The 25,902-nt window shown below is 42.1% G+C and overlaps 1 protein-coding gene across 2 annotated transcripts in view; it reads left to right on the top strand.

The window, feature by feature from the left end:
• LOC103189376 (mitochondrial calcium uniporter dominant negative subunit beta) overlaps positions 1–25,513 on the top strand; it is a 60,148-nt gene extending 34,635 nt beyond the window's left edge. For both annotated transcript variants that reach the window (XM_042338615.1, XM_042338610.1), the window contains 7 exons: positions 12,655–12,730; positions 13,937–14,107; positions 15,978–16,082; positions 19,093–19,253; positions 20,704–20,907; positions 22,471–22,587; positions 23,013–25,513. In XM_042338615.1, coding sequence (XP_042194549.1) covers positions 12,655–12,730; positions 13,937–14,107; positions 15,978–16,082; positions 19,093–19,253; positions 20,704–20,907; positions 22,471–22,587; positions 23,013–23,090 — 912 coding nt within the window. In that variant the 3' untranslated portion in view covers positions 23,091–25,513. The remainder of the gene's footprint in view (positions 1–12,654; positions 12,731–13,936; positions 14,108–15,977; positions 16,083–19,092; positions 19,254–20,703; positions 20,908–22,470; positions 22,588–23,012) is intronic.
• Positions 25,514–25,902: the final 389 nt, after the last annotated feature.

The raw sequence follows: 25,902 nt of genomic DNA, 5'->3' as shown, positions 1-25,902 counted from the left end.
CTGTATATTTGTAGGCAAATCTACAGATTTGATTTTGTAGAGATTTGAAAGCCGTTCTGCGGGAAATAATTGTCTGACATTGACAAGGTCGTTGAACTTCTTGGAGGAACCTCTCGGAGGGAAGTTGAGTATTACCTTTTAAGATAGAAGAGACAGTGATTCAAAGAGAGTTGATTAGAGGAAGGATTAAAAGTTGAGCCATGGGATGATAGATGATAGCTGTTGGTTAATGACTCAGTTAAATTGAGTTTTACCAGTATTCCCTTAAGAGTCTTGCCTGTGACTCATTTTGCCTTTATATTATACCTGTTGACTGTTGTCTGTACTGGAAAGATGCTGACTGGACATGGGAGTACAGTAGTGTACTTTGGAATGCCTTAGGACGTTCTCCTCACATGAAAGGTGCTATATAAATGTAAATTTGTGTTGTATGGAATTCATGCCTACTCGTCAGATTATTATGAATATAGTATTCTGTGTAGTACGGTTTTGTAAATCAAGTCTTTTTAAAAGTCTTTTTATATCTGATAAATTAAATGTGGTTTTGATGATCTCCTTTAATTCAAGAATAATTCTGCTTATTTAGTGTCAGTTAACATTAGTGTTTGTGCTGTCGTAAGGTTTTCTTTTGCTGTATTTGACATTCTCCTGCTTACCCCACTGCCTGCCCTCAATTCCCAATGTTGCAGTTTAATAACTGTGAATTAAATTATCCAGATGATAGACGGATGCAATTTGCACTTCAAAACCTGTGATGGAAGGCGTATAATTGTCTTATAATAACTTAATTGAAACTGGTTTAAAGAAATGGCTGAAACATTTTGCCCTGATCAAATGCCCAAATCAGGGATTTTCTGCCAATTGCAAGTTGTTGAAATCGATTTTCAACAGCTAAAGGTTCAGAGTCTCCATGAGCTTGCAGCAAAAAAATGCTCAACAACGGCACTGGTCTGATCACATATTGGGAAAAGACCAATTGCCATGTAATGCAAGGTAGATTTCCCAAAACTTCATGCCAGCTGTCTAACTCACAAAAGGCCTCACTGTCTTTCCTGCGTTCTGTAAACACACCTTGCTCCACAAGAGCCGGGTACATATCCTTCAGGTTAAAAGACAGGACATTCAGAGCTCAGCAATACATAGGGTACAGTTTCTATCTATTTACGTCAGAAGGACATCTCAAAGCGCCTTCACTCTGCCATCAGTCATGTGAAGACATGATGGATGATCAGCACTCATCTTTGTATCCCTCGTTTCCTCTTATCCACTCCACCCTGCACCCCCGTCCCTGTGCCCCCCAAAAAAAAAAGTTGCAGGAATAAAGTCCTGAGATGTTTCTGAAACTGTGTCCGAATATATAAAATAAATCTATTTTTTTTCTCATTTGGTGCAGTTGCTCAGGGCTTTGTTGTGTGCTGTTAAAATGATGGAGCATCTGTCTGCTGGAGGTTATATGACAGCAATGACTGAATGTATTTGCAGTTTTGGGGATAGAAAAACTAATCTTTGCAACACTCCGCAGGAAAATGATTGTGTGCCAGTAATTACAGTGGTTTATAGCCTTTTTACTATTATTTACTGGTTCTATTGGGAGTTAGTCATAGTTTATTAATAAATATTACCATTTATTAGCCACTATTCTTTGTGGCCCATATACTTGTTTTTTGGTTAAAGGTGCTTATTTGCACGTGTGAACAAACGGCTTATATGAATTCAAAGCGACCCTCAAGTTTTCCAGTCACTGACTATCAAGTTAACCTGCTGGTGCAAAAGATATGTTGGAGTAAAGAGGTCTTACCCTTATTAAATGATCACAAATGGGTCATGTCTTGCCCTGTGTAATTTGTAAAGCTCTCCACTTTGAGAGAAAACAAGGGTTATCGATGTAGGGAGTTGTTTCTTCCTCGTATCATTGTGACGTGTATGTCTCTCTATTTGGTAACCCTTTTCTTCTGTCTATGCTGATTACTATTCTCCAGCCAAAAAAGCTTGTAAGAATCCAGCTCTGATCAGGACTGGAAGGTGCAAGAGTCTGGTTCTGCCTGGTCTCAGTCACTCCACTGAACTATTTAATTTCTGGGGCTTTATCCATTGGAACAGAAGATGTTATTTTAAAGACATTCAACAGCCGTGAATAAAGTCGCTGTTAATGAACAGCAAGTGACCCAAGGAGGTTATTTTTATAGTATGAAAGGTCAACGCAACTGGTGGCTGCTTTTTGCTGACCAGTTTTGCTGCTAATTGTACTCAATCAGCATTTCTGTTCTATTGTTCCAAAGTTGTGTGAACTATTTGGAGCTGAGTGGTGGTCTTTGGATACTCTTGGAGTGGAGTATCCAAAGGACTCGTGGAGTCCTGTAGCTCAGTGGTTAGAGCACTCGCTTTGCAAGCGAGAGACCTGAGTTCAATTCCAGGCAGAGGGCGAAACCTTGGGCAAGTTTCCTTACTCCACACGCCTAATAATAATCCCTCCAAAAACCCAAAACAATAATAAATTGGTCATTTTCAATCTACGACTGTTTGTGGGACATTGCTGTGCGCAATTGGCTGCCGCATTCGCCCACAAATATACAGTCAATTCACTTTACAGTGTGTTCTGTGAAGCGCTTTGGGATGTCCTCCTGACATGAAAAGCGCTATATCAAATGCAAGGATTATTATTATTACTCTTAACATGATGACGTGATGATGGGCTTCTGCGTGTCAGACACCAGGCTGAGTAAAAAATGATTGAAATGTGTGAATGAAAATGTATTGGTTGGTGTGCATATAATGTGTGTGTGTGTGCATCTCACAACTGGTATGGTATCTTGATTCCATCTGTTTCACATCAAATGTAATTTCGGTCTTCCATGGTCTCGCCCCACTCTTCTTCTGCAATCTCCTCAAACCCTACCAACCCAGCCACTCTCTCTACTCAGCGGGCACTGACCTGCTTCACTGACCTACCCTATCCACCCCTCATCACAACAGCAACAACTTGCATTTACGCTTAACATTGGTGGAGGTTGTTGCTGCTCTGGGGAGAGGGGAAATAACCGTAGGCATGGTCAAAGAGGAAGGTCTTCAGTTCTAATCTGAAACCATCGCGCAGTCCCTATGACTTGCCCCTACCTCCTTCAAAACTGCCTCAAGACTTCCCCAAGATAAGATTAGTCATTCACTTCATGGCTATGTGTGGGACATTGCTCTGTGCAAAGTCACTGCTGCATTCACCTACAAAATACACAGTCGCTGCACTTGACAAGCGCTTTGGACAATGTGCTAATATGCAAAGGAACTGGGTAAAGAAAGCCTTGCTTTTTTTAAAAAGAAATGAGAAACAGAGTGAGATGTTCAACGTGCTTGAGGTATAAAGTGAGGTTTTATTTAGACATTGGGACCATCTGGAATCTGTTCTGTTGTGTAGTTTATGTAATGTTATTAGGTATAAAATCCTGTTGTTTACAGTGACTGAAACACTTGCATTATGACTGAAACTACAGCCCACGAGTATTGAGTTGAAATGTGTTCACATGAAAGGTCTTCACATATTCCTTTGTGTTTCGAATACCATTTCTAATAATAATCATTGTATTTGATATATCACCTTATCATGTTGTCGAGACTTCTCAAAGCGCTTCCACAGGATATACTGTAAAGTATATTGACTATGTATTTTGTGAGCAAATTTACATTTATGTAGCCCCTTTCACGTGGGTAGAACGTCTCAAAGCTCTTCACATTGCTGGATGGGTAATCTAGCTGTGAGTAGTCAGTTGCGAAGAGGGGTGGGGAGGGATTTATCCAAACCGTGTTTATAGAATACACGAAGAACAGCTTATTGCACTAAAGCTGCTGTGTTGAGACTTGCATCTTTGCCACCGCTGAAGAAACTGGCTTCCAAATTAAGAATGAACTTGTTTGCAAAACACTGCACAATCTTTCATTGTAAGGCCATGGAGAGGCAAAGTATTGTTTCTTGGAACTTTAGATCGACTGGTGACAGTTCAACACAGTCTATGTCCATCATAGTGTACTGTGTATAGTGTAGTGCGAGTTCCGATACAACACAAGCATTACTATACTCCAGTGGAATGCTTCCTGCACTCAACAGCTGGCTTAATGTGCACTGTGTGCAGTGCAGTGGGGTTCTGGGTGCAAGAAACATCCCATTCACCTCTCGAAATGATTCTGAGAGTAATCACCAGCTTAAGGATAGGTGTAAGGACAGTGACACCTTTGATTCATACTGTGCATTTCTGCAAAAGGAAATGATCCATTTTAAAATTGTTAGGCCCTTTTATGACACGAGAAGAGAATGTGTGCACACTGTAGGGTGTCAGACTGGAACAAATATTTCCTGTAACTGGTGTATTTGAATAAAGCCACTGTTGTTTTCCTGGGTGTTACTTGATTCTTATCAGCTGCTGTAAATTCAAAGTGCAATCTCTTTGACAAAGAAACTTCTACCAAGTTTTGAAAAAAATTCAAATGAAACCCATGTGTATAAAAGATCAGTTTATTAGTCTGTTATTATTTTTCATTAATTGGCAGTCATTTTATCCCTAATGATGTTAGTCTGTCTCATTTGGTTGCACTCTCAACTCTGAGTCAGAAGGCTTGTGGTTTCACCTTCCCACGTCCGGCCTTGCTAGCCTGACGTTCTAATGCATATTGCTGAGGGTGTGTTGCATTGTTGGAGGCACCGTCCTCATTAAACCAAGGTCCTGTCTGCACGTTCAGGTGGATGGTAAAAAATCCCATGGCACTGTTTGAAAAGACAAGAGAATTTCTTCCAGTTCCTGGTCAACAATCCCCTGAATAAAATTGGTCACTCACTTCATGTCTGTTTGTTGAAAATTGCTGCATGCAAAGTGGCTGCTGAGTTTGCACACAAAACAGTTACTGCACTTTATATCCAGTGACGCTCTTTGAGACATCCTCCCGTCGTGAAAGGTGCTATATAAATGTAAGGAATATTATTGTTATAAAACTTAAAAAGCTCAAAGATCCTCCTGCGGAACACAAAGCTGACTATGTCCTCAGGACAAGCTTTGTTTTCAGACAATGTCCATCAAGCGGGCGTACAGATCACGCTGCCCTGAAATGTGTACAGAGAATGTTTCATGTGCATAACAGTCCTCGCTCATTAGGTCAAACTTGAGAAATGACAGCGTACCAGCAAACACTAGAATTTACTCAGTCTCAATCCCAGTTTTAAAACGAATCCATCATGTTGGCATCTATAAAGCACTCAGTGTTAGTGACGCACACCAGTGAATATCTGATTCACCTCAGCAAGCAGTCACAAAAGAAAAGAAATCAAGTCAACGATTGTGATCAGGGTGTTAAGAGCCTGCATTTCAATGCATTCTTCTTTCACAGTGCTTGGCAGCAGAGGTTGTTGGCCCATTGTATTAGCTGTGTGATTTCCCTTCACTGAACTCCTGAGATCTAAAATATATCATGTCCTTAGTCTTAAAGTTCAGGATGATGCAGAACTTGGAAAATGTTTTACTTTTGTAGTTTTATTTTTCAAAATCTGGACAGCCTTCAATTTTAAGACGGTGATCTTCAGATGAAGACTCGGATAAATAAACATGTCAGCCTGGCTCAGTTATTATAATAATAATCCTTGCATTTGATATGGTGCTTTTCATATCTTCTAGACGTCTCAAAGCGCTTCACGGAATATACTATAAAGTGAATTGACTATATTTGTGGGTGAAATGTAACAGCCAATTGCGCACAGAAGTGTCCCACAAACAGTTGTGGATTGAAGTGACCAATTTTCTTTCTTGAGAAATTATTATCAGGCGTGTGGAGTAAGGAAATTTGCCCAAAATTTCGCCCTGCCGGAAATCAAATCCAGTGCTCTAACCACTGAGCTATAGGACTCCAGTTGGTAGCACTCTTGCTTCTGAATCAGAAGGTTCTGGGTTCAAACCCCACGTTGGGAGTTAGAACTCATATAGTTTAGGCTGACACCCCAGTGCAGTGCCAGGGTGTGCTGCGTCCTTGTGAGAGAGAGGCTAAAGATTCCCGTCTGTCTGTTCAGCGTGCCGTTAAAGATCCCATGGCACTACTCACTCAAAGAGAAGAGAGTTTCCCCCCAGAGACCTGGAGATTAATTCCCTAAATAAAACTGATCATTCACTTCATGGCTATTTGTGGAATATTGTTGTACACAGATTAGCTGCATTATTCATCTACAAAATACACTTTGCAGTATATCTTCTCTGAGGCATCCTCCCAATGTGACAGGAGCTATATCAAACATAAGGATTATTATTATTAACCATGGCATTGATTGCAAAATACTTTCTTTTCCCATAAGGGAGTTGTAGAGGAGGCCTGTGTCCTGGGCTTGTGAACTTGTTCACAGCACCTGGAAGCAGCTAAATGGCTACAATAGTCTTATCCATATCTAGGTTCCTGGTTGAAAAGTAGCAACTGGCAGAAGCCAAGGTGCAGATGGCAGCAAATAGTGTGTGATTCAAAGGTACGCAAGGGATAGCGAGAGCTCTACATAGTCTTAGCATTGTCAAAATGCATTGTCTTATTCTGTACCTCAGTGGTTAGAGCACTCGCCTCGCAAGCGAGAGACCTGGGTTCCATTCCCGGAAGGGCAAAACCTTGGGTAAATTTCCTTACTCCACACGCCTGGTAATAATCCCTCAAGAAAAAAACAATAATAAATTGGTCACTCAATCCATGACTGTTTGTGGGACGCTGCTGTATACAATTGGGGCTGCCGCGTTTCACCCACAAATATACAGTCAATTCATTTTGCTACATTCTGTGAAGCACTTTGAGACGTCTGGAAGACGTGAAAAGCGCTCTATTAAATGCAAGGATTATTGTTATTAATGCAGTTAAACTTGTATAAGTCATATCGCTATAAATTGTATAATCACCTAAGTCGTACATGCACCCAAGTCCCGGTCATTTTCCTACCAAAAAACACTTTGATTTCTTTACACTAATCATATTTTACAAGTCGGATAAATGTCTCAGTCATAAGAGTTTCTTGGCCCTAATAATCATAAATCCTATGCAAATCATCTCCTAACTTTTATCACCGCCACAGTACTTACCAGCTACATTGATGAAGTCTTGCATGTGCACTGTGTTTGAAACGAGCGCAGGAAATGAGATCTTGACCCGTCATCATGTCACAAAAGTCATAAATCGTATTAAATCCACCGATGTAACTTATGGGAGTTTACCTGTAACTTGTACTTCATTTAAGTCATTTTAAATGTTATGATCCTGACTGATACGACTTATGCGAGTTTACCTGTATATGGAAAATACCCTAACCCGGCATAATTTGGAAGATGGTTCTCCACAGTTCTTTGTTTAAAAAAAAACTCTCTGTTGGGATTTAGAATTTTCTACTATTGCTAACATTGTTAAGATGATCTTCCTTGGATGCACAAAAAGTGACGCATAGTAAGGGGCTAAGATGCAATGTTAAAAGTGACAAAATTTGGGGGCCTCTGGAGATAAAGACAATGTTTTTAAGTAATCATAAAATAATAATAATAATAATAGAGTAGGGCTTTCGCCTTCTTGCAAAGATGAAATAGCAAAAGTGAAATGAGGTTTTAGGCAGCACTGGAACATAGAAGGGGCTTGGGAGTTGACCTGCCTTTGCAATACACGAAGATTGTCGCCATATGGACAGAGAGAAACACTCTTACAGCTACGTGCTGCGCTGGCTGGCTGGCAAATCTGCTAATAAATATTCAGGTTGTGCCTCCACCTCAGTTACTATACGTCACTTTTTGTGCATCCAAGGAAGATGCTGCTCCTGTGGGGATTTGTTAATAGTACAGGTTTAATGAGCTGTGAAGAGGTATTGATTCTTTTGACTGTCGTCCATTTCAAGCTGCGCTGAGCACATGCTGTTTGTCTAATCACGACTACTGTGCCTTATCCTAAACCCTCAGAAAAGAACATTCTGGGGGATTATGCTGTCATATTCATAATTACTACCGCTTTCATCAATGAAATTTCGGATGGGTTCTCACTTGCACACTAATCTGCCGAGCACCACGTCAGGAAAGGCTGCAAATAACTGAATTGACATTGAGGAGACTTTATATTCGTTCATCAAGTGATGGGTTTAAAAAATGCCTCAGAGAAGATTTATCCGCTTCAATTGGGACTGGTCCTATTGCGGGTAAGCGGACAGTGTGGATAACTGAACAACAGCTTATTTTTATACAGCGCTCCTCACGTAGAGTAGCGTCTCGAAGCACCGAACGTTCCATAAAGTACAAATTGTATTCAGTGCTAACTAAAAATTGGTATCGTCTCCAGTCACTGCCAGTCCTTTTCTCTCTTTTTATTTCTCTTCTTTCTCTCTCTCTCTCTCTCTCTCTCTCTCTGCCTCTATCTATCTATTTATCTGTCTTTCTCACTCTATACACAGTATAAGATTACTGTGAATATGACAATTTTTGCTAGAGGAAACAAAGATAATGCAAAGTTGGACACATGTCTGTGACGTTACAAAGGAGCACGGTTCCTGTCCTTTGTAAGCTAGTGTGCATATATGCCTAACCAGTATTTTCTTCCTGCTGGTAACACAGCCCTGTGTTCAGAGCTCAATGCGGATAAACAGATCTAATAATAATAATCCTTGCATTTGATATAGCGCCTTATGCCATGGTTGAGATGTCTCAAAGCGCTTTACAGAATATACTGTAAAGTGGAGTGACTGTATATTTTGTGGGCGAAACACGGCAGCCAATGGCGCATAGCAGCGTCCCACAAACAGTCGTGGATTGAGTGACCAAATTATTATTTTTATTTATTTTTCTGAAGGGATTATTACCCCCCGGAAAAGTGATCCGCTAATCAGTTAACAACCGGTTTCGCCCTGCCCGGGAATATAACCCAGGTCCTCTCGCTTCTGAGGCGAGTGCGCTAACCACTGAGCTACAGGAGTGTATATACGCTGTTATAATAGATAATTGGCAGGTAAATAATCACTTGTACTGTATTGGTCTAATTCTAGTTCATTTTCTGCTAAAAGCCATGTAAGATTACAACAAATGATAGTTTGAGCCGTTGCTGCTTTCTCCAGAGTAGGCTGGGCAGCGGTGGGGGAGGAAGGCTGACAGGAGGGCAACGGAAGGAGAGACGGCCATGGGTGATGACGAGCCTCAAATGGTGCAGATCAACTAGGATCTAATAGAATGGCAGAACAGGCTCGATGGGCTGAATGGCCTACTCCTGGTTCTGTGATGCTCAAGTCCAAACCATGGTCCCTGAAACCTCTGCCTTTGATAAATTATTGTAATTAGGGAAGGGAGGTTTGTCCATACGGTAAGAGATGCAGGATGTTGAGAGATGAGGTTAGAGTGATGATGTGGGGGAAGGGTATTTGCAGTGGTGCCAGGAACGTTCACACTCTGCTGAGCAGTTTTCAGATCTCAGTTTGCACAGTTTGTGACTTTCTTTCCGATTGCCAAAGTAACATTTGTTACTTGTCTTTACTGCAGATTGATTATCTTGCATAGCCAGAATATGTGCTGAATTCCATAAACTGTAGGAATATTTTGTTGATTCTGATTTCTGAGAAATATTTGGGGTTTAATTCAGTCCACAAGGAGAGATTTTGAAATGAATTGCCTTTAACCCGCGCCCACACACACACAGTTTTACGTTACAGGATTTAAAGTAGTCTAAAATAAACGTGTACAATATATACTGTGTGGGAATTGTCAAATTAAAATGACCTTGCAGCCACTTAGTTGCATCAGCTGAGTTCAGTGTGGGCCTTTCAAATGTATGCTCTCTGAATCACAGTGGAATGCCATTAACATTTGTAATATGAGGAGCATATAAACAATAATAATAATTATCCTTGCATTTGATATAGCGCTTTTCACGTTTTCTAGATGTCCCAAAGCGCTTCACAGAATATACTGTAAAGTTAATTGACTGTATATTTGTGGGCGAAACGCGGCAGACAATTGCGCACAGCAATGTCCCACAAACAGTCATGGATTGAAAATGACCAATTTATTATTGTTTGGTTTTTTGGCGGGATTATTATTAGGCTCTGTGTAGAGTAAGGAAACTTGCCCAAGGTTTCGCCCTCTGCCTGGAATTGAACTCAGGTCTCTCACTTGCAAAGCGAGTGCTCTAACCACTGAGCTACAGGACTCCAGATGTATATTTTCTGGGCAAATTAATAAAAATAATAATACTTACATTTGGTATAGTGACTTTCACGTCAGGAGGAAGTCCCAGCGTGCTTCACAGGATACACTATAAAGTGCAGTGACTGTAATTTGTGGTGTGCAGGCATCCATTACCACTTGCTATCTTTTTTTTAACTTGTTTCCCTTTTGATCTTGTGTGGTGGGTGGGTATTTGTCTCTCTGATTGGGTGGGTATCTGTGTGGTGTGGACATTTTGTATGCGTAGGCGCCAGCTTTGCCTGCTAATCCTTCAAAACCAAAGATTTTAAATAAACTTGTATTTCTACGCTCTATAATTCCATCTAGCCTAATGATGCCTGTCATAATCTTCAGTTTACCACCTCCTCATAGCTTACCCATTCCTCACAGCCGCCAACCTCATCAGGGCTGATCTTTATATATATATATTTATACATAAATAAAGCTCAAACCTCCACTTCTCTGCAGTTTGTTTTCTTTTGGGGGAGGGAGGCAGCGAGGGTTGTGTTGCTGATGGAGTCTGTTTTGGCTGAGATCCAGCAATTGCCCTCAGCATCTGTCCACAAGGAGAAAATAAATGCTGAGCAGGATATAAAAAGCGTAACTTTGTCCTGTTTTATAAGCGAGTCTGTAACTGAGCAGCAAAAGGATAAACGTTGCACCCGCCCACCTTGGAAACAATAGCAAAGTCATCCTCAGAAATGAAACCATCCTGTCAGCAACAACCTCCCGCCCACAACCACCTTGGAAATCATCCAAGACTAACACAGAATGAACCAATTTACTGCTAGAAGTCATTGAGCCTAAATATAAATATAACAAGTTATGCAGTGCCTAAATTGACCCTTACACTGCCAGTTGCTAATGATGTGGAATATGAATAATTTTTAATGGATTTGAAGTGTCCTGGTGAATTGAAGGTTAATTACAGTGGTTTTAGAGGTGCATCAACGGTGACCACAGTGGTGGTGGTGTCAGTAAGACAGAAATATGATGTCCGTGTAACTGGATCTGGTCCTCTGTCTTGAGAGGTGTATTAGATGTGTGTAACTCTTTGTCCCGGCTCATTAATCAATTTGCTTTAGGGATCAGATCACAGGACATAGGTGACAATAATTCTGGGGCTTTGTTTAATAAGTGTAAGCTGTGATCAAATATCCAAATAGCCAGTAATTTCACTGCTTGTATTAGGCATGAAATATAAGATCACAAAACCATATACAAAGAGGCTGCTTGTGTTATTTCCTCTTCTAAAGGAAGTGTAGCTCTTTCCATACCTTGCCTGAAGTTAGATTGGAAGTTGGATCTCAGGATGAGAAATATTATTTGTTCAATTTGTCAACTTAAGTTTTGAAAGACAACACTTCTCAGACTGATCGTGAAGGCAGGGTTTAGGGAAAATACTTTCTTATCTCAAAATGCCTCTTTGATCATGGACCCAGGGATATAGAATTTAAAACTTGTATTGTGTTCAGGTTTCAATCCTTTGATTTACAATATCTTATCTTCCCTCAATATGGGATAATGCAAATAAGCTTCTTTTCCTGGGATATGTACTCACTTGTTGGAAACCTTCCGTTAGATCACTTTAGATTTACTTCATTTAAACAATGTTTATGAGCTGGATGCCAGTGACAAATGGGTCTCGCCTTTGTGGTGCAGATAACTGAATCAGATTCCACTGACTTCACACACTGGAAAATTTCACTAACCTTTTCACCTCCAAGGACTTTTCATTGATGCTTGATGTAATGTCAAGGTGAGAGTGTTACCGACAGCCTGGCTCAAGCCCTAAGTTGGGACCTGCACTCCAATGCAGTGCTGGGATGTGTTGCATTGTCGGTGGTGTCGATCTTCTGTTAAGTTGTCGTTAAACCGACGTCCCATCTGCCTGTTCAGCTGAACATTAAAGATCCCATGGCACTATTCGAAAAGAGAAGGGAGTTTCCTCTGGTGTCCTGGCCAACAATCACCAAATAAAATTAGTCATTCATTTCCCTCACCTCGTTCAAGTCCGTCTCGAGACCTATCTCTTTGGTCGTGCTTTTGGTCATCTTTCCCCTTCCCACCCACTCAACTCCCACCTCTGGGGCTAAGCCAGGCCTGTTAAGCACCTTAGGACGTCCCCTTGGTATGAAATGTGCTGTATAAATGTAAATTTGTATTGCAACTTGAAATATTTATCAGGCAGCCAGGACTGCAGTTTATCGTCTCATCGAAAGGATGGTACCTCCGAAAACGCAACACTCCCCCAGCACATCACTGGAGTTTTAGCCTAGACTGAGTGAGTTCAAAGTCCCAACATGGTGCTTGAATCCACAGCCTTCTGACTCAGAGACAAGAGTGATACCAGCTGAGCCAGGAAATTTGGGGGAAAACTAAATAATTACAGCCCATTTTAAATGCAATGTGTAAAATAGTTAGCATTTTTCTGTAGCAGTTTAAAATATATTCTGTGTCTCATTTTCCACAGACAAAGGGGCTGAGAGCTCTCTTCCACTTGAGACAATGTGGAGTGACGTCCTACAGCACGCTGGTGCCATCTGATGGTAGGTTTGTTACATTTTGATCAACGTTTAATGACCCTGTGTATGGGGGAACCCATCACTTAAAAGGAAAGAAGATGACAGTAGAAGCCATACTAAAGGTTTGCCTGCACTTCTGTAAATGGCATCCAGTTTTGTTTTGGCAGCCGAACAAATTGAAAAGCTGTATTAACACAAATCAGCATGCTTCACAACGGCCAGAAAGTCAGCTTGGGTTTGCAGAGTGGACCTGTTCATTGAGTCAATCACTATAAATACCATGAGTTGCAATACAATGTCAGAGCAATTTATGGGGAATTCACTGTCGCTCTAACCTGCACAAACTCCACTCAGATCCAATCTGTCTCCAGAATGAAGTTCTTCCTCGACTGACAGGAATTCTAATGAGATTGTTTTCGTTTAGAAGGAATCCATTTACATTTCTTGTTGTTTTATCGTCTTCATCTGGAACAACTGAGGGGTGACATTTTAGACGCTGTACCTTTTTAACATGGTCAGAGTTACGTCCCAAGTGTCCCTGAAGTCCAAATACTGAGAAGGAGCTTGTAGCCGCAGTTGAAGAGACTGTAATCATGATCAGGGTGCCCAGTTGAGGCAGTTTACTCTCTTGGTCAGTTTCAGGTGCTAGGTGAAGAATGGCTGTTTCTGTGGACCTCTGACAAAAATCCAGCGATGCACAGTCTTGCCTTTTCCGTGCTGTCTGAAGCTATTGCTTCACTTGCAGCGTGTTGATCCCCTGCATTTTTGTCAGAAGATGGCCCGTTTAGAATGCCATCGTTGAAAGCGGCCGATTTTGGAAGCATGCGACAACATTTTAAATAGGAAAATAACACTGCACTCAACCTCAATTTAGTCGAATAACGTGGAAATGTTTCCACCACAAAAAAGGCCTCCTGAATTGATATTTTTACAAAATTGTAAAATTCTACTTACTTCCAAATAATTTTGTTGTTAGAGAATTGCACAACATTTCTAGCCTCTAGTTCTTCATTTTTATGCTGCTGTGCTTAAGGGACTGAGAAACACAGACACGCACCTAAATAATGCCGATAGATGAAATGGGTGCTGACTCTAAAACCAGCCTCCAATTGTCAATAGAATGGGCAATGGACAGGGTTATGATGCATTGGAACAATCTGTTCCCTCAGTTTCTCTCAGTTTGTAATGGCTTCGCAGCAGATTCATGTCTGAACATTGCTTGTTTTTCAGGGGTCAAAGTTCAGTACAGGTATGGCCTTCCAGTCATTTCAGTCGTACTACCATCCAGAAAAGAGCGTTGCCAGTTCATTGTGAAGCCAATGATCATGAATGTTGGAGACTTTCTTAAAGATTTAAAGGATGAAGATCGAGGCATCAATAACGTTGCAATCTTCTCAACAGGTAATTGTTACTGAAGCGTTTGCATAGGAATTTTAGTTTAGATTGGGTGAGCATTTACCCAATTCTCGGAAATTTCATTTAAATCAAATACAAATAAACACAATTAAAATATAGTGTTGATTTCAGTCAACAGCTGCAATACATTTAAAGCTACTCACCTTGCAATGGGATCAAATTTCTAGCGTGCCTTGGTAAGAAATCTGGAAGCGTATTGCGCCAACCTGTGTTAACTTTGCTCCAACCCAATCTATTTTTGGCTTGGTGTTTTCAGATGTATCAAAAAGCCCCTACTCAAATTCCCTAATAAAGAATCCTATTGGTAATCACTATACATTAGATCCCATTGTACATTGATCCTCTTGGTTCAGTGTGAATACTGAGAGGTCATACTCAAACCGTGGGGAAATTCAGCTTGATTTAGGTAACGCTGTTTTTAACAGCATTTAATTCTCTCTTGTTTATGGCTAAGGTGTATATCTGCTCGCAATGATGCATTTTGAACCACATCCACATCACTGTCTCAAAGCACAACTCCCAACTTGTGTTTGTGAAGGACTTTAATTTGAATTGGACGATTTGCACTTGTCTCTTTGACTGGTCAACGGAGGCAGGAAGATGCACGAGATATACTGACTGCACAGCCGCTGCTATTTCAAAAATCACAGCGTCTTTCTCCCAGTTATCCTGTTAAGATTATGTTTTCATCCAAATTTACCCCCAAATTCAAATGAATTGGCTACTCATCTTATTGTTTGAGAGGTTGTTGGTGCAGATTGGTCTATATATAGGGCTGGTGGAAATCTGTAAACATTGGTTAACATGGATTTGGGGATATTTGTCTATTTTTATTATGTTTCACAATCTGACAAAAATTCATCTTCATTGATTAAAAATCGATTAGGAATTTTTGGACTAAAAAAAGTCTGACTTTCAGGTCATGAAATCGACACGGATTTCACTTCCTGTGCATTGTCCAAGTGGCCTTTGTGCCCGAAGAGACACTGACATCACTTCCCGCGGGCGTGCTATGTGCAGAAGTACTGTAGCAAGTCACAGCAGTGTTTGCAGAGCACACAAATCAGTGCTCCTGCCTGGTGTGACCTCCAAAAGATAGAATTCGGAGAAAAAAAATCCCTTCGAAAAAAAATTGTCGATCACGCAACGGGGAAAAATGCAAATTGATTTCCTCCGACGCTCCCATTCCTTCATCTAATTTCTAATCAATTTTCATTTTGTAAAGTGCTTCGAGACATTTATGCAGTGTGACTGGCACTATATGGTTATTATTGGCTGCCATGTATCCCGACGGCTGCCAGTGGGTAACTGAGCAGTGATCGAGCTTTGCTGCTGTGCTCAGCACACAAGATTTTTAACAATTGCTGACTTGAGGCAGTTTCAATAACTTTCTCGGTCATGGTAATCAAATCCCTGAGGATTGGGGGAAGTACAGGGAATCGGCCAGGGTTCTTGCTCCCGACTGCTAGCCCAAGACTCCGGCTGGAAGGTGAAGGTTCGTAGATGTGTACGCTGACCACATTTGTGTTGTTGTTTCTTGCATAGCGTGCTCTGTTCCTAATGCTCCAGATTCTATCACCTGCCTGCGCTGCTCTCCTTAGCACCTGACAGTCAGTCTAACAATGACGAGCTGTCCAGGCTCACGTGTGTTATGGCCGTTGTTTTGGCCAAGGTATTGTAGTGTTCCATCTCAGCCTGAAATAGGGAAAAGAGGCTACAAGCCTTGCAGCGGGTGTGAGGTGAAAGCTGTCCACTGGCTGAAGGAAGCAATTGAAGACAGTTGGGATAGAAGGTGGGCAGGTGATCAAGAAAAGGAAAACAAGCTGATTTTTCCATTGTACCTATCTTTCTGCAGCTGGCATCAGAGTTGCAGCCACTACACCTATGACGGCCTTGCTATCTAAGAACTTTGAGCTGGTTGTTAATGAGACAAAATACCAGGTGCAGCCTCCCCAACCAGGTAAGTGGGATCACTCCGATTAGTTTTAGGTGAAAGGAAAATAATAAAATGTGTTTTCCATCCATCGGGCCAAATTGGTGAGTTTTGTGAAGTGCCTGAAGTACTTTCTGCACTTTATGTGTGAGGTGTCAGCCTGGCTCAGTTAGTAGCGCTCTTGTCTCTAAGGTCAGAAGGTCGTGGGACTTGGAACCCATATAGTCTATGTTGATACTCCAATGCAGTCCTGGGGGTGTGCTTTAATGTTGGATGTGCTATGCTTCAGATGTGATGTGAAACCGAGGTCCTGTCTGCCTGTTCAGGTGGACGTTGAAGATCCCATGGCAATATATGAAAAGAGAAAGGAGTTTCTCCCCATATCCTGGCCAACGATTCCCCCAAATAAAATTGGTCATTCATTTCACGTCTGTTTGTGGGACATTATGCAAATTAGCAGGCATGATCAGCCACAAAATACAACAGTCCCACTTCTTTGCAGTATATCCTGTGAAGCACTTTGAGGCATCCCTACGACTTGATCAAGTGCTGTATCAAATGCAAGAATTATTATTATTATAGTACAAAGCTGCACCTTGCTCTTTGTAAACTACCTGCACTGATGAAACTTTTAACCTATGTATATCGGAGGAAGAAGGCCTTTCAGCCCATTGATCTCATCTTTCCAGAATACCCACCTAGTGACCGCCCATCACAGCAACAAGCTGCTTTTTAAATGAGTCCAGTGTCCTGGCCTTACCAATCCCTTCCTGGCACCCTGCTTCAGTTGTTAATTTCCATCTTCTCAGTTCCCCCTGTTTTCTTTGAAGAATGAAGTGCTAGACCCTTTCAGCTGGGTATTTTAAATCGCTGGCAGTGCATTTACTGAAATAAAGACTGTAAATCATGAGAGAATGTAATAATGCATAATGCAAAGAGTACCTGTTAACTAACTCCCAGAGTGGCGGACAGGATTTCTACAAATTCTCCGGCTGATTCATTCATTGCTTGTGATAACTATGTGTTGGCTGTAATCTGGCCTCGGAATCATATTTCAGGAACTCTGTACATTTGTAAATATTTCAAGAGCTTTGTAAAACTGTTTTGCCTGCAGAATTAACAGGTTATTTGACAGCAAAAGGGTCAATCACACCAAAAGGGAACTGTTTCATAAACAAACTAGGGTTCCCAAGCTATTCTGGACTGGACTGGACTGACTGTGGCTCAGGATTGCACACCATCAGTGAATAATGCTGGCTTTATGATACTTTTTGAACAAGCTATCAGAAGTGCTGACTTTGCAGTCTTTCTCTGATGTTTCTGCATGTCCAGCACTTTTTATTTTTATTTCAGATTTACAGCGTGCAGAAAATCTATATATGTTTTGGTCAGCTGGGGGGTTTGACCCATGCGGAAATGCTTCACTGTACTTCTCCAGGGTATCCCATGCATCCCACCTATACGTGAAAATTCCCATGTGGAATGGAATGCACACTGTTTCCTCGGAGTGATGCGTCCTGACTCCCCAATTCTGAAGCGTATTAGGCGCAGGTTGGCAAGAGCCAAGGCTTGGGGACCCAGACTTTGCATTGGGGTACTGCTGGTGTTTAACCTGCTAAAACCACAAAGCATGCCAATGAGAGAGCTATCTGGCAAACTTCTCATTGCTTGTCCAGTCAGGAACGTCCTACCTGTTAGAGCCTTGGCTTGCAATATATCCATAATCTATATAATTGTATTTATACTTGCTTATGGTAAGCAAGTATAGATTCAGTTATATAGATCTTTGTATGGTGTACTCAAAAGTTTTCAGCAGTGGAAGAATTTGAAATAAAAAAAACCTGGCTGGATGTTATACTTTAATGAGATGGTTTGCACTTAAAATTACTTCTGTACTTGGTAATGATGAAAGAAGCATCTCTATTTGGCCTATTTAATAATATCACTCAACATTGCTGTGCATATTGATGCTTTCGGTTTGAAATGAATAATTAAATATACAGCCTGCTTCACAAATCCACATGGTAATATATTTAAGAGGCCTGGGATAGAATCTATCTTCACTCTTGTGAAGTGCCCTTCGGCTCAATATCCATTATTATGATTTTTGCAGAAGCAGGATCCCTTGTCTAATCCAGTTAGTCTCCTACCTAAAAGGCATAACTTGAACAGCAATTTACACTTATATGCCACCTTTTATGTTGGGAGAATGTTTTAAAGCGTGGAAGCTGGAACGTCTTAAAGCGTTCACAGAACTGACAACGACACGCAGGCATTTTCATATACACTAGTTAGCACTTGACAGCTGACGTTTCAATTTCTAGCTTCAGGCCAGCAAGTCTCCAATTATGTCTACAGGCATCCCATGAGGCTAGCAAATCCAGATTTGGAAGAAGCACGATACACCACCGGTCCCTTCATACCCTGAGTAACTTTCTCTCCCGCTCCAGGCTCCGCGAGCCTATCGCCCCCATCCTCTGGGCTCCCCAACTCACAGAGGATCGAGTTCAATATCCTCATCCTCACTTTCAAAGCCCTCCACGGTTTGTCCCGCACACCGTGACCTTCTTAAACACTACCAAACCACCCTTCTCTCCACTGAGCAGGCACTGGACCCCCATCTGCCGCCCACCCCACTATCAGCAGTCAGACCTTCAGCTTTTCTGCTCCCACCCTCTGGAACTCCATCCCGGAATCCTTTCACTTCTCCCCATTCTTGCCTCCTTCAAGGCCCATCTCAAGGCCTTCCTCTTTGACCGTGCCTTCGGTCATCTTCCCACCTTCATCCCTTCTTAATCCAACCTCGAGCTTGGGGGCAAACCCTCAACTGTCCAGCGATGTGAAAGGCGCAGATAAATGCAATTTTTTGTTATTGTTAATTGTACTTCTCGTCCACTTCTGGTACAGCTGAACATGGAAAGTCCCCTGAAATTTTACTCCAGGTAAAATGTGCCTTGCAGGTTCGTTTAGCTAATTGTAATTACAACCTGGATTCCATATTAATTCTGTCGAGCGTGCTCTTCTTTGTGATGTGCAGAGCATGTGGTCCATGAACACGCTTCGCACATGGACGATGTGAAGAGCCTGGTCCATAGGCTTCATGTCGCCCTGCATCTGGAGGATCACCAACTGGAAAGAGAGGGGGCGCTGCAAGAGAGACTGGAAAATCTCAGGGGAGAGCTGCAGCAGATAGAGCAGGTCTGTGCAAAAGAATCAGCTGTGTTCCTGCAATTTCACCATATCTTTGTTTAACTAGTGCGTGTTCCACCTCTATTACATTGCACTTTTCTTTGATCGGGTGTGTCTAATTAGTTTGTTAATGATAAAAAATTCCTTCCTCCCCCAAAACGTCTATTCCAGCCTGTGTGTTCCACTTGCAGTCAATCTGAGGTGGATCCCTTGTCTTGAACCTGCATTATTTTTCACCGTTTCTTTCATAAGTCAGTGGATGTCCTGAGAAGGATAATGGCATAGAAACAGCTCAGCCCGCTGCCCTTATCTTATTCCTCCATCTGCACGGAAGTAAACACAGATGGAAAGGTCAATGAAGCTGCCAGTTATTGGTAACACAGCACTCCAAGGCAAAGCTATTTAGATGACCAGACTGTCACAGCCATAAGCTTATTTATTATGGGTCACAGCTTGATTTTCACTGAAAACCTGTAGTGAGTGAATGATGGGAGGTGGAGGGAGGGGTGTTTGTGAGTGTGAATGTTTGTTTCAGGTAAATTAAATAAAATCAATGCTTCTTACGATACTCGAGAGTAAAAAGAAACTCCACCAAGTGGTTTCTACCCTTTGTTTTAAAACAAAATACACGTTACACAACTGATAAAGACGGGACCATTAGATTTGCACTTTGGCAACCGAGTGTGACTTTAACCATGTCCGAGTCTGAAGAGCTTTAGTATTAATTGGTGTTATGAGATTGTTCTTGAAGGGAAAATAAATACCAGCCCAAAGTATCCATTTTTTTTAGAAATCTCTGGCATTGCTCTCATACTATAAATTTATTTTTTTCCATTTGGTCAGAATGAATGTTTTAAGTTCAAGCTATTTTCTTTAACTTATGTTTTCTTTACAACAATTTGCATGTGTTCATTTTAGTTTGGGATATAAATGGTTTATGGGTTAATATTTAATTATGTATTTCTATCTCTTGCTCAACAATTTTTTTCCTTCCCCACTGACTGATAAATCTATGGAACAGTCTCCCTAGGGAGACGGTGGAAGCAGAAAGTGTTGATTCTTTCAAATGAAAATTAGATAGCTTTTTGGGGCGATTTGGGGATCAATATATGGGATACAGTGTTTGGAATACAGTGAGTAGTTCAGGACATGACACATGCTTGCAACTGCCAGGATGGTGGAAGGCGAACTGGATCGACCTTCGTCTTTTTTCATCTAGCATTTCCTATGTTCCTTCCTTCCAAAAGGCATCTGACGCATTTTGTGTTGGTGTGTGTGTTTGTGTGTGCGTGTGTTTGTATGTGCGTGCGTTTGTGTGTGTTTGTTTGTGTATGTGTTTGTGTGTGTGTGCACATGCCTGGATTCAAATAACAAATTATATGTTGCCTGCAATACTGTAGGTGTAGATTTACATACCAAATGTAATGATTATTACATTGTTGTTTTCCTGTCTCCCCAGGTGAAGTCTCAGTTATTTCACAAATCTGAAGCTAAATCTGGAAGATTACTGTGGGGTGGTCTGGCGTTGATGTCCACTCAAGCAGGAGCAATGGCTTGGTTGACTTGGTGGGTGTATTCATGGGATATAATGGAGCCGGTTACTTACTTTATCACCATAGGAAGTTCCATGGCTTTCTATGCTTACTTCCTACTCACACGCCAGGTAACTATCAGATTACATGTTGTCTGCTTTATGGTCAATGTGCATTAAATATGCATTTAATATGGATTAAAGTCTAAATTTGGACAGTAAGAAGTACTTTTTTATTTACTAAAGAATAACCTGAGTGAGTATTTCGATTTTGCTCGGAGGAATTCACCCTTTCTTTGGTTTGCAGCGCTTTTTATTGCATATTTCATGAATTGCTAGCATACTTTACTGTAGAGAGAGAATGGAAATGATCCAGAGAGAGTCACTGCAAGAACTCTTATCCTAGCTTCCAAACACAATACCTGCAATTTACGCTTAACTCACCTTGGATTAAAAATTGGCCAAAGAGAAGGAAACAGAGGGTCTTTGTTGGGTGAACTAAGTCCCCTACTAAACACTGTCGCTAAAGTTCATAATAAATCCTTGTGATGTGAAAGGGGCTGTAATAATGCAAGAATTATTATTAGGTCAAAACTGGGGGGTTGTTTAAGTGGGGTCCTTCAGCAGTCAATACTCATACTCCTGACATAAATTAATTACCTGGATTCGCAGAATTAGTGCAAGATAGGTAAATTTACAATCCACGACTGTTTGTGGGACACTGCTGTGCGCAATTGGCTGCCGTGTTTCACATATAATATGCACAATAAATTCACTTTAGCATATTCTGTGAAATGCTTTGAGACATCTCGAAGACTTGATAAGGCGCAATATCAAGTGCAAGGATTATTATTATGATTATTATATAGGAAGTAAGAAAAGGAAATGCATGTACTCCATCAATGCCATACACGTTGCCAAGAGGGAATCTCTATGAAAGATCTAGGAGTGTTAATTGATTCATTGCTCACCGTGTCAAAACAGTGTGAGGCAGCAAAAAACAAGGCAAAGGGGATGATGGGCAAGATTGCCAAATCATTTGAGTTCAGATCCCTAGAATCATACTCAGGATGTATAGTGCTCTGGTCAGACCACACTTAGGGCTGCCCAGGCCTTAGAGGCAGTACAGAGAAGAGCAATCTCTATTCATTGTACTGCTTGGTAATTTGTATACAAATTTGGGTGTACCCTGTGCATTCATAGCTATGCATGAGCTGCTGACAGTGATTAGTGTTTGCTCTTATGCGCTTCTCATACACGTTGTGTGAATGGTCAAACATTCATCCATGTGAACATCTGGGAGATGGGATTCACTTCTCACAGTCCCGCCTCGCTCACCCCGCTATTGGCGGGCGGACCATCTGCCACTCTGCCCCCACCCTCTGGAACTCCATCTCCCTCCGTCTCGCCCCCTCCCTCACCACATTCAAGACCCATCTCAAGACCCTCCTCTTCAGTCTCCCTTTCGATCTCCCTGCTTCCCCCTCCCCGCTCTCCACCCTCCCCAACCCCAACCCCCAGCTCGGATCCGTAAGCCTGACTGTCCAGCGCCTTGGGACGTCCTCCCGACGTGAAAGGCGCAATACAGATGTAATTTTGTTGTTGTTGTTGTTGAAGGTGCCAGTTAGCAGTCGAATGTGTGGACTTTCATTCAATTTCCCTTACACGTGTGTCTCCTTCTTTCCCTCCTTTTAGGACAGCTGTTATCCTGAAATGACAGACAGACAGTTCTTACATTACTTTTATCGAGGAGCCAAACGGTGCAAGTTTAATGTGGAGGAGTACAACAAAATCAGGGAGGAGTTGGCTGAGGTAGAGGCTGATGTTTCTGTGACCTGCTAACTCCATGTCTGCCTGTCCGCTAGCAAACCTCAGCAGGCTCCGGTCTGCTCCATGTTCCCCGCCCAGCCCGGCCCACCATCGCCAACCGGCCTTCAGCCTCTCTGCCCCCATCCCTTGGAACTCAATCTCACTGTCTCTTCGCCTCACCCCTTCCCGTCTCAAACTCTTCCTCTTTGACCGTGCGTTTGGTTACTCTCCTATCCCTTCCCTCGCTGCCCTCCATCCCTCCTAATTCCAACCACCAGCTCAGGTCCGAATCCCTGACTGTCTTGCACCTTGAGGAGGCCTACCGACATGCAAGGCGCTATACAAATGTAATTTGTTGTTCTTGTTACCTGTTGAGTTGAAACAACAAAGCTACCCACTGAACGAACGGCTTTGATTTTGCTCTGCAGGTGGAGAGAGATCTCCGACGATTGCGAGATCCTTTGCAGCTGCAGCTTCCCCTGCAGCAGCTCAACAGCAAGAACTGACGGCAGCGAATTCTCCTCGAAGGCACCACGTTTATTCCCGTGTCGGTCATTGTTGACCAGCGCAAGGTTTCGGTTCGATCCTGGGGTGCCATTTATTGCCTTTCAAATCCACGCCCAATGTTGCTTTATGATAATAACATCCACAGGTCTGGCATTCTGCACATAACTGGGTTCAAATTAAAAAAAAACTCCTGCAGATTTCCAGCACTTCTGGTTTTGTTTCAGATTTCCAGAGTTTGCACTTTTTTTCTTTCTCCAAGTTACTTTCTCACTCTGCTACAAATGCATCCTAATTAAATGCTGCACAACAGGCTCCCCTAGTGTCTGGTGGGTAAAGGCATCACTACGTGCATTAGCCATACAGGCCAAAAGGTCACAGATTTGTTTACCAGTGTGGGCTCAGTTAGCTGATCTCATCTGGATTAACACTTGGAAGTGCAAGATCAATTGACTGTTGCACCTGTGGGCCAGGAAGGCAAAAAACAAGTGAACATTTCTGCTCTCGTTTTTCCATCCAGTGATGTCTCCCTCTGTCCTCCTATCTTGATCAGTCCATGTGAATGGACATTGTGTGAGAATAGTTCAGGCAGAGCTGATGTGCTCCCCTGTTGAACAGCACTGCGACACTTGCTGTGCACGTTTCCAACTGAAGAACGGCCACTTTATAATTTTTGCATCTGCTACAATAATCCTTGCATTTGATATAGCTCCTTAGCAGCTCATCGCATCTCAAAGCAATTCACAGGATTTTATTGTGAATTGTAGTGACTGTGTGTTTTGTAGGGAAACACGACAGCCATTGGACAAAGCGATATCCCACAAATGTCCGTGAAGGAATGACCAATTTTGCCTGGGGGATTGTTCGGAAGGACACCCCTTTGATACTGTACGGAAAAGTGACTGGTGTCCTTACAACTACCAGCATCTTCATGAGGGGGAGAGAGAAGAGAAAAGAAAATTGTCCAAAACACAAACACATGCATGCCATTGGATTCCCACTTATCCAGACTGGAATATCTAGGCCTCATAACGTCCAGGATTAAACAAAATGGGAAAAATACTATGAGGTTCAGCTCATTCTTTTTCAACCTCCCGATTTCAATCTGCAACCCTTCAGAGTATTCAGAATGCATTTCCCTCACCCACCCCGATGTTTAATTTACAGCTGATGTTTGTGTCTGTACATATCTTGTCTATCACACGTCAACTCCCAGCTTGATTGGTGCTGATTACTTTGGCTGCTCCGAGGCAGTTTATTGAAGCCTTGTTTTTCCTGTGCAGCCAGCAAGTTAAATGCTCTTAATTTAATCTGGTGTTGGGGACTGTGGGGCTTCAGGCGGCTGAATTCTTTAGCGTGTCACATGTCCATTGTACTGATGGTCTCCTCGCTACAGTCGTAGCCCGGGGTTAGGACAAGATGAGGTGCGTTACTCATAATGTCACACATGAGGTTGAATGTTTTCTTTCTGACTAACAAGAATTAAATATTAAAAACAAAAAAAATCTTGCTGCCAGTTGGCAGACCGAAACAGTGGCAGATTTTACATTTCTTTAAAAATATATATATTTTACCTGTGTCCCTCCGATTATCTGATAGGTAAAGGCACCAGCACCCATTGAACATCACAGGCATCCACACCAGACCGAAAGGTCACATGAATTTTGGACAATCCTCCGTGTTTTGATGCTCACACTCATCTTCAAATCTCTTCACACCCTGGCACCTCCCTACCTCACCACACCACTGCCTCTGGTCTCCTGCTTGCCCCTCACACTTTCCGTTCCACCTTCGGTGGATGCGCTTTTAGCCACTACGCCCTGAAACTGCAACACTTGCCATCTGTCTCTCGCCTTGCCCCTCCTTCCCCATCTTCAGGGTGTGCTTGAAGATGTCTCTTTGACACTGCCTACGGACTTCTCTCCCCCAGCTCGGCATCATGCTATGCCACTGACAAGCGCACTGGGACACTACCCTCCATGTGGGACACTATGTAAATGCAAGTTGTTGCTTTTGGCAAACTAAACATTTGCTGCTGAATTGGGCAGCATTTCTGAGTCTTGTAAGTGACCAATGGGTCATTATCCTTGGAGAAAGGGCAAAACCTGCCTGCAGACCCACTCATCAAAAACATTACTAGAAAGGTTGGACTTAACTAACAAAACTCCAAAAGTTAGCACTCGCTGCCCATCAACAACATGGAAATAACCTGCCAAAATTCACATGGACATTGGCCACTTGAGCTGTGAAAGTGCCACAGCATAAGTCAACAACCAAGGACAAGAGGAGGGGAAAGATAGATCAGTTCTCGTTTGCCTCACCAAGTGAGAAGGCGAGGTTGGAGCTGATAGATTTCAGGGCCCGGCTACAGTTTGCTTCAGTTCAAAATGTACTTTTGTTAAAAAATAAATATTGGCTGAGTTGAGCTGACAGCGCCAATTAGATGAGTGTCTTATTGCTGCAGATCGCTTCATATTTACAGCCCACTAGGCAGCGCAGCTTAGCTACACTTTAATTGGGTTCTTTCTGCGTGGTGGTGTAGATTGGAGGAAATGACAGCTGCATTGAGCAACGTGTGAATGTGTTTTCAGCAACACCTGAACAATCAGGTGGTGTCAGGAAACCTCAGTAAGGTATGTTGTGAAGAAAAGGTGTCTTATTTTCTGTTTGAGTACAAGTGTTAAACCTGCACAAGTCAGAAGGGAGTGATCTGAGTTGGAGCTATCCTCAGCCCAGTTCAAGTGAATGAACAAACCAATTTTATCTGGAGGATTGTTCATAGCATCAAGCTGGGGGGTTTTTAAAATGTGTCCT

This window comes from Callorhinchus milii, unplaced genomic scaffold, assembly GCF_018977255.1.
Source record: "Callorhinchus milii isolate IMCB2004 unplaced genomic scaffold, IMCB_Cmil_1.0 Scaffold1, whole genome shotgun sequence".
NCBI lineage: Eukaryota > Metazoa > Chordata > Chondrichthyes > Chimaeriformes > Callorhinchidae > Callorhinchus > Callorhinchus milii.
The sequence above is the reverse complement of the archived record's forward strand: the minus strand, read 5'-3'. Positions and strand labels throughout refer to the sequence as shown.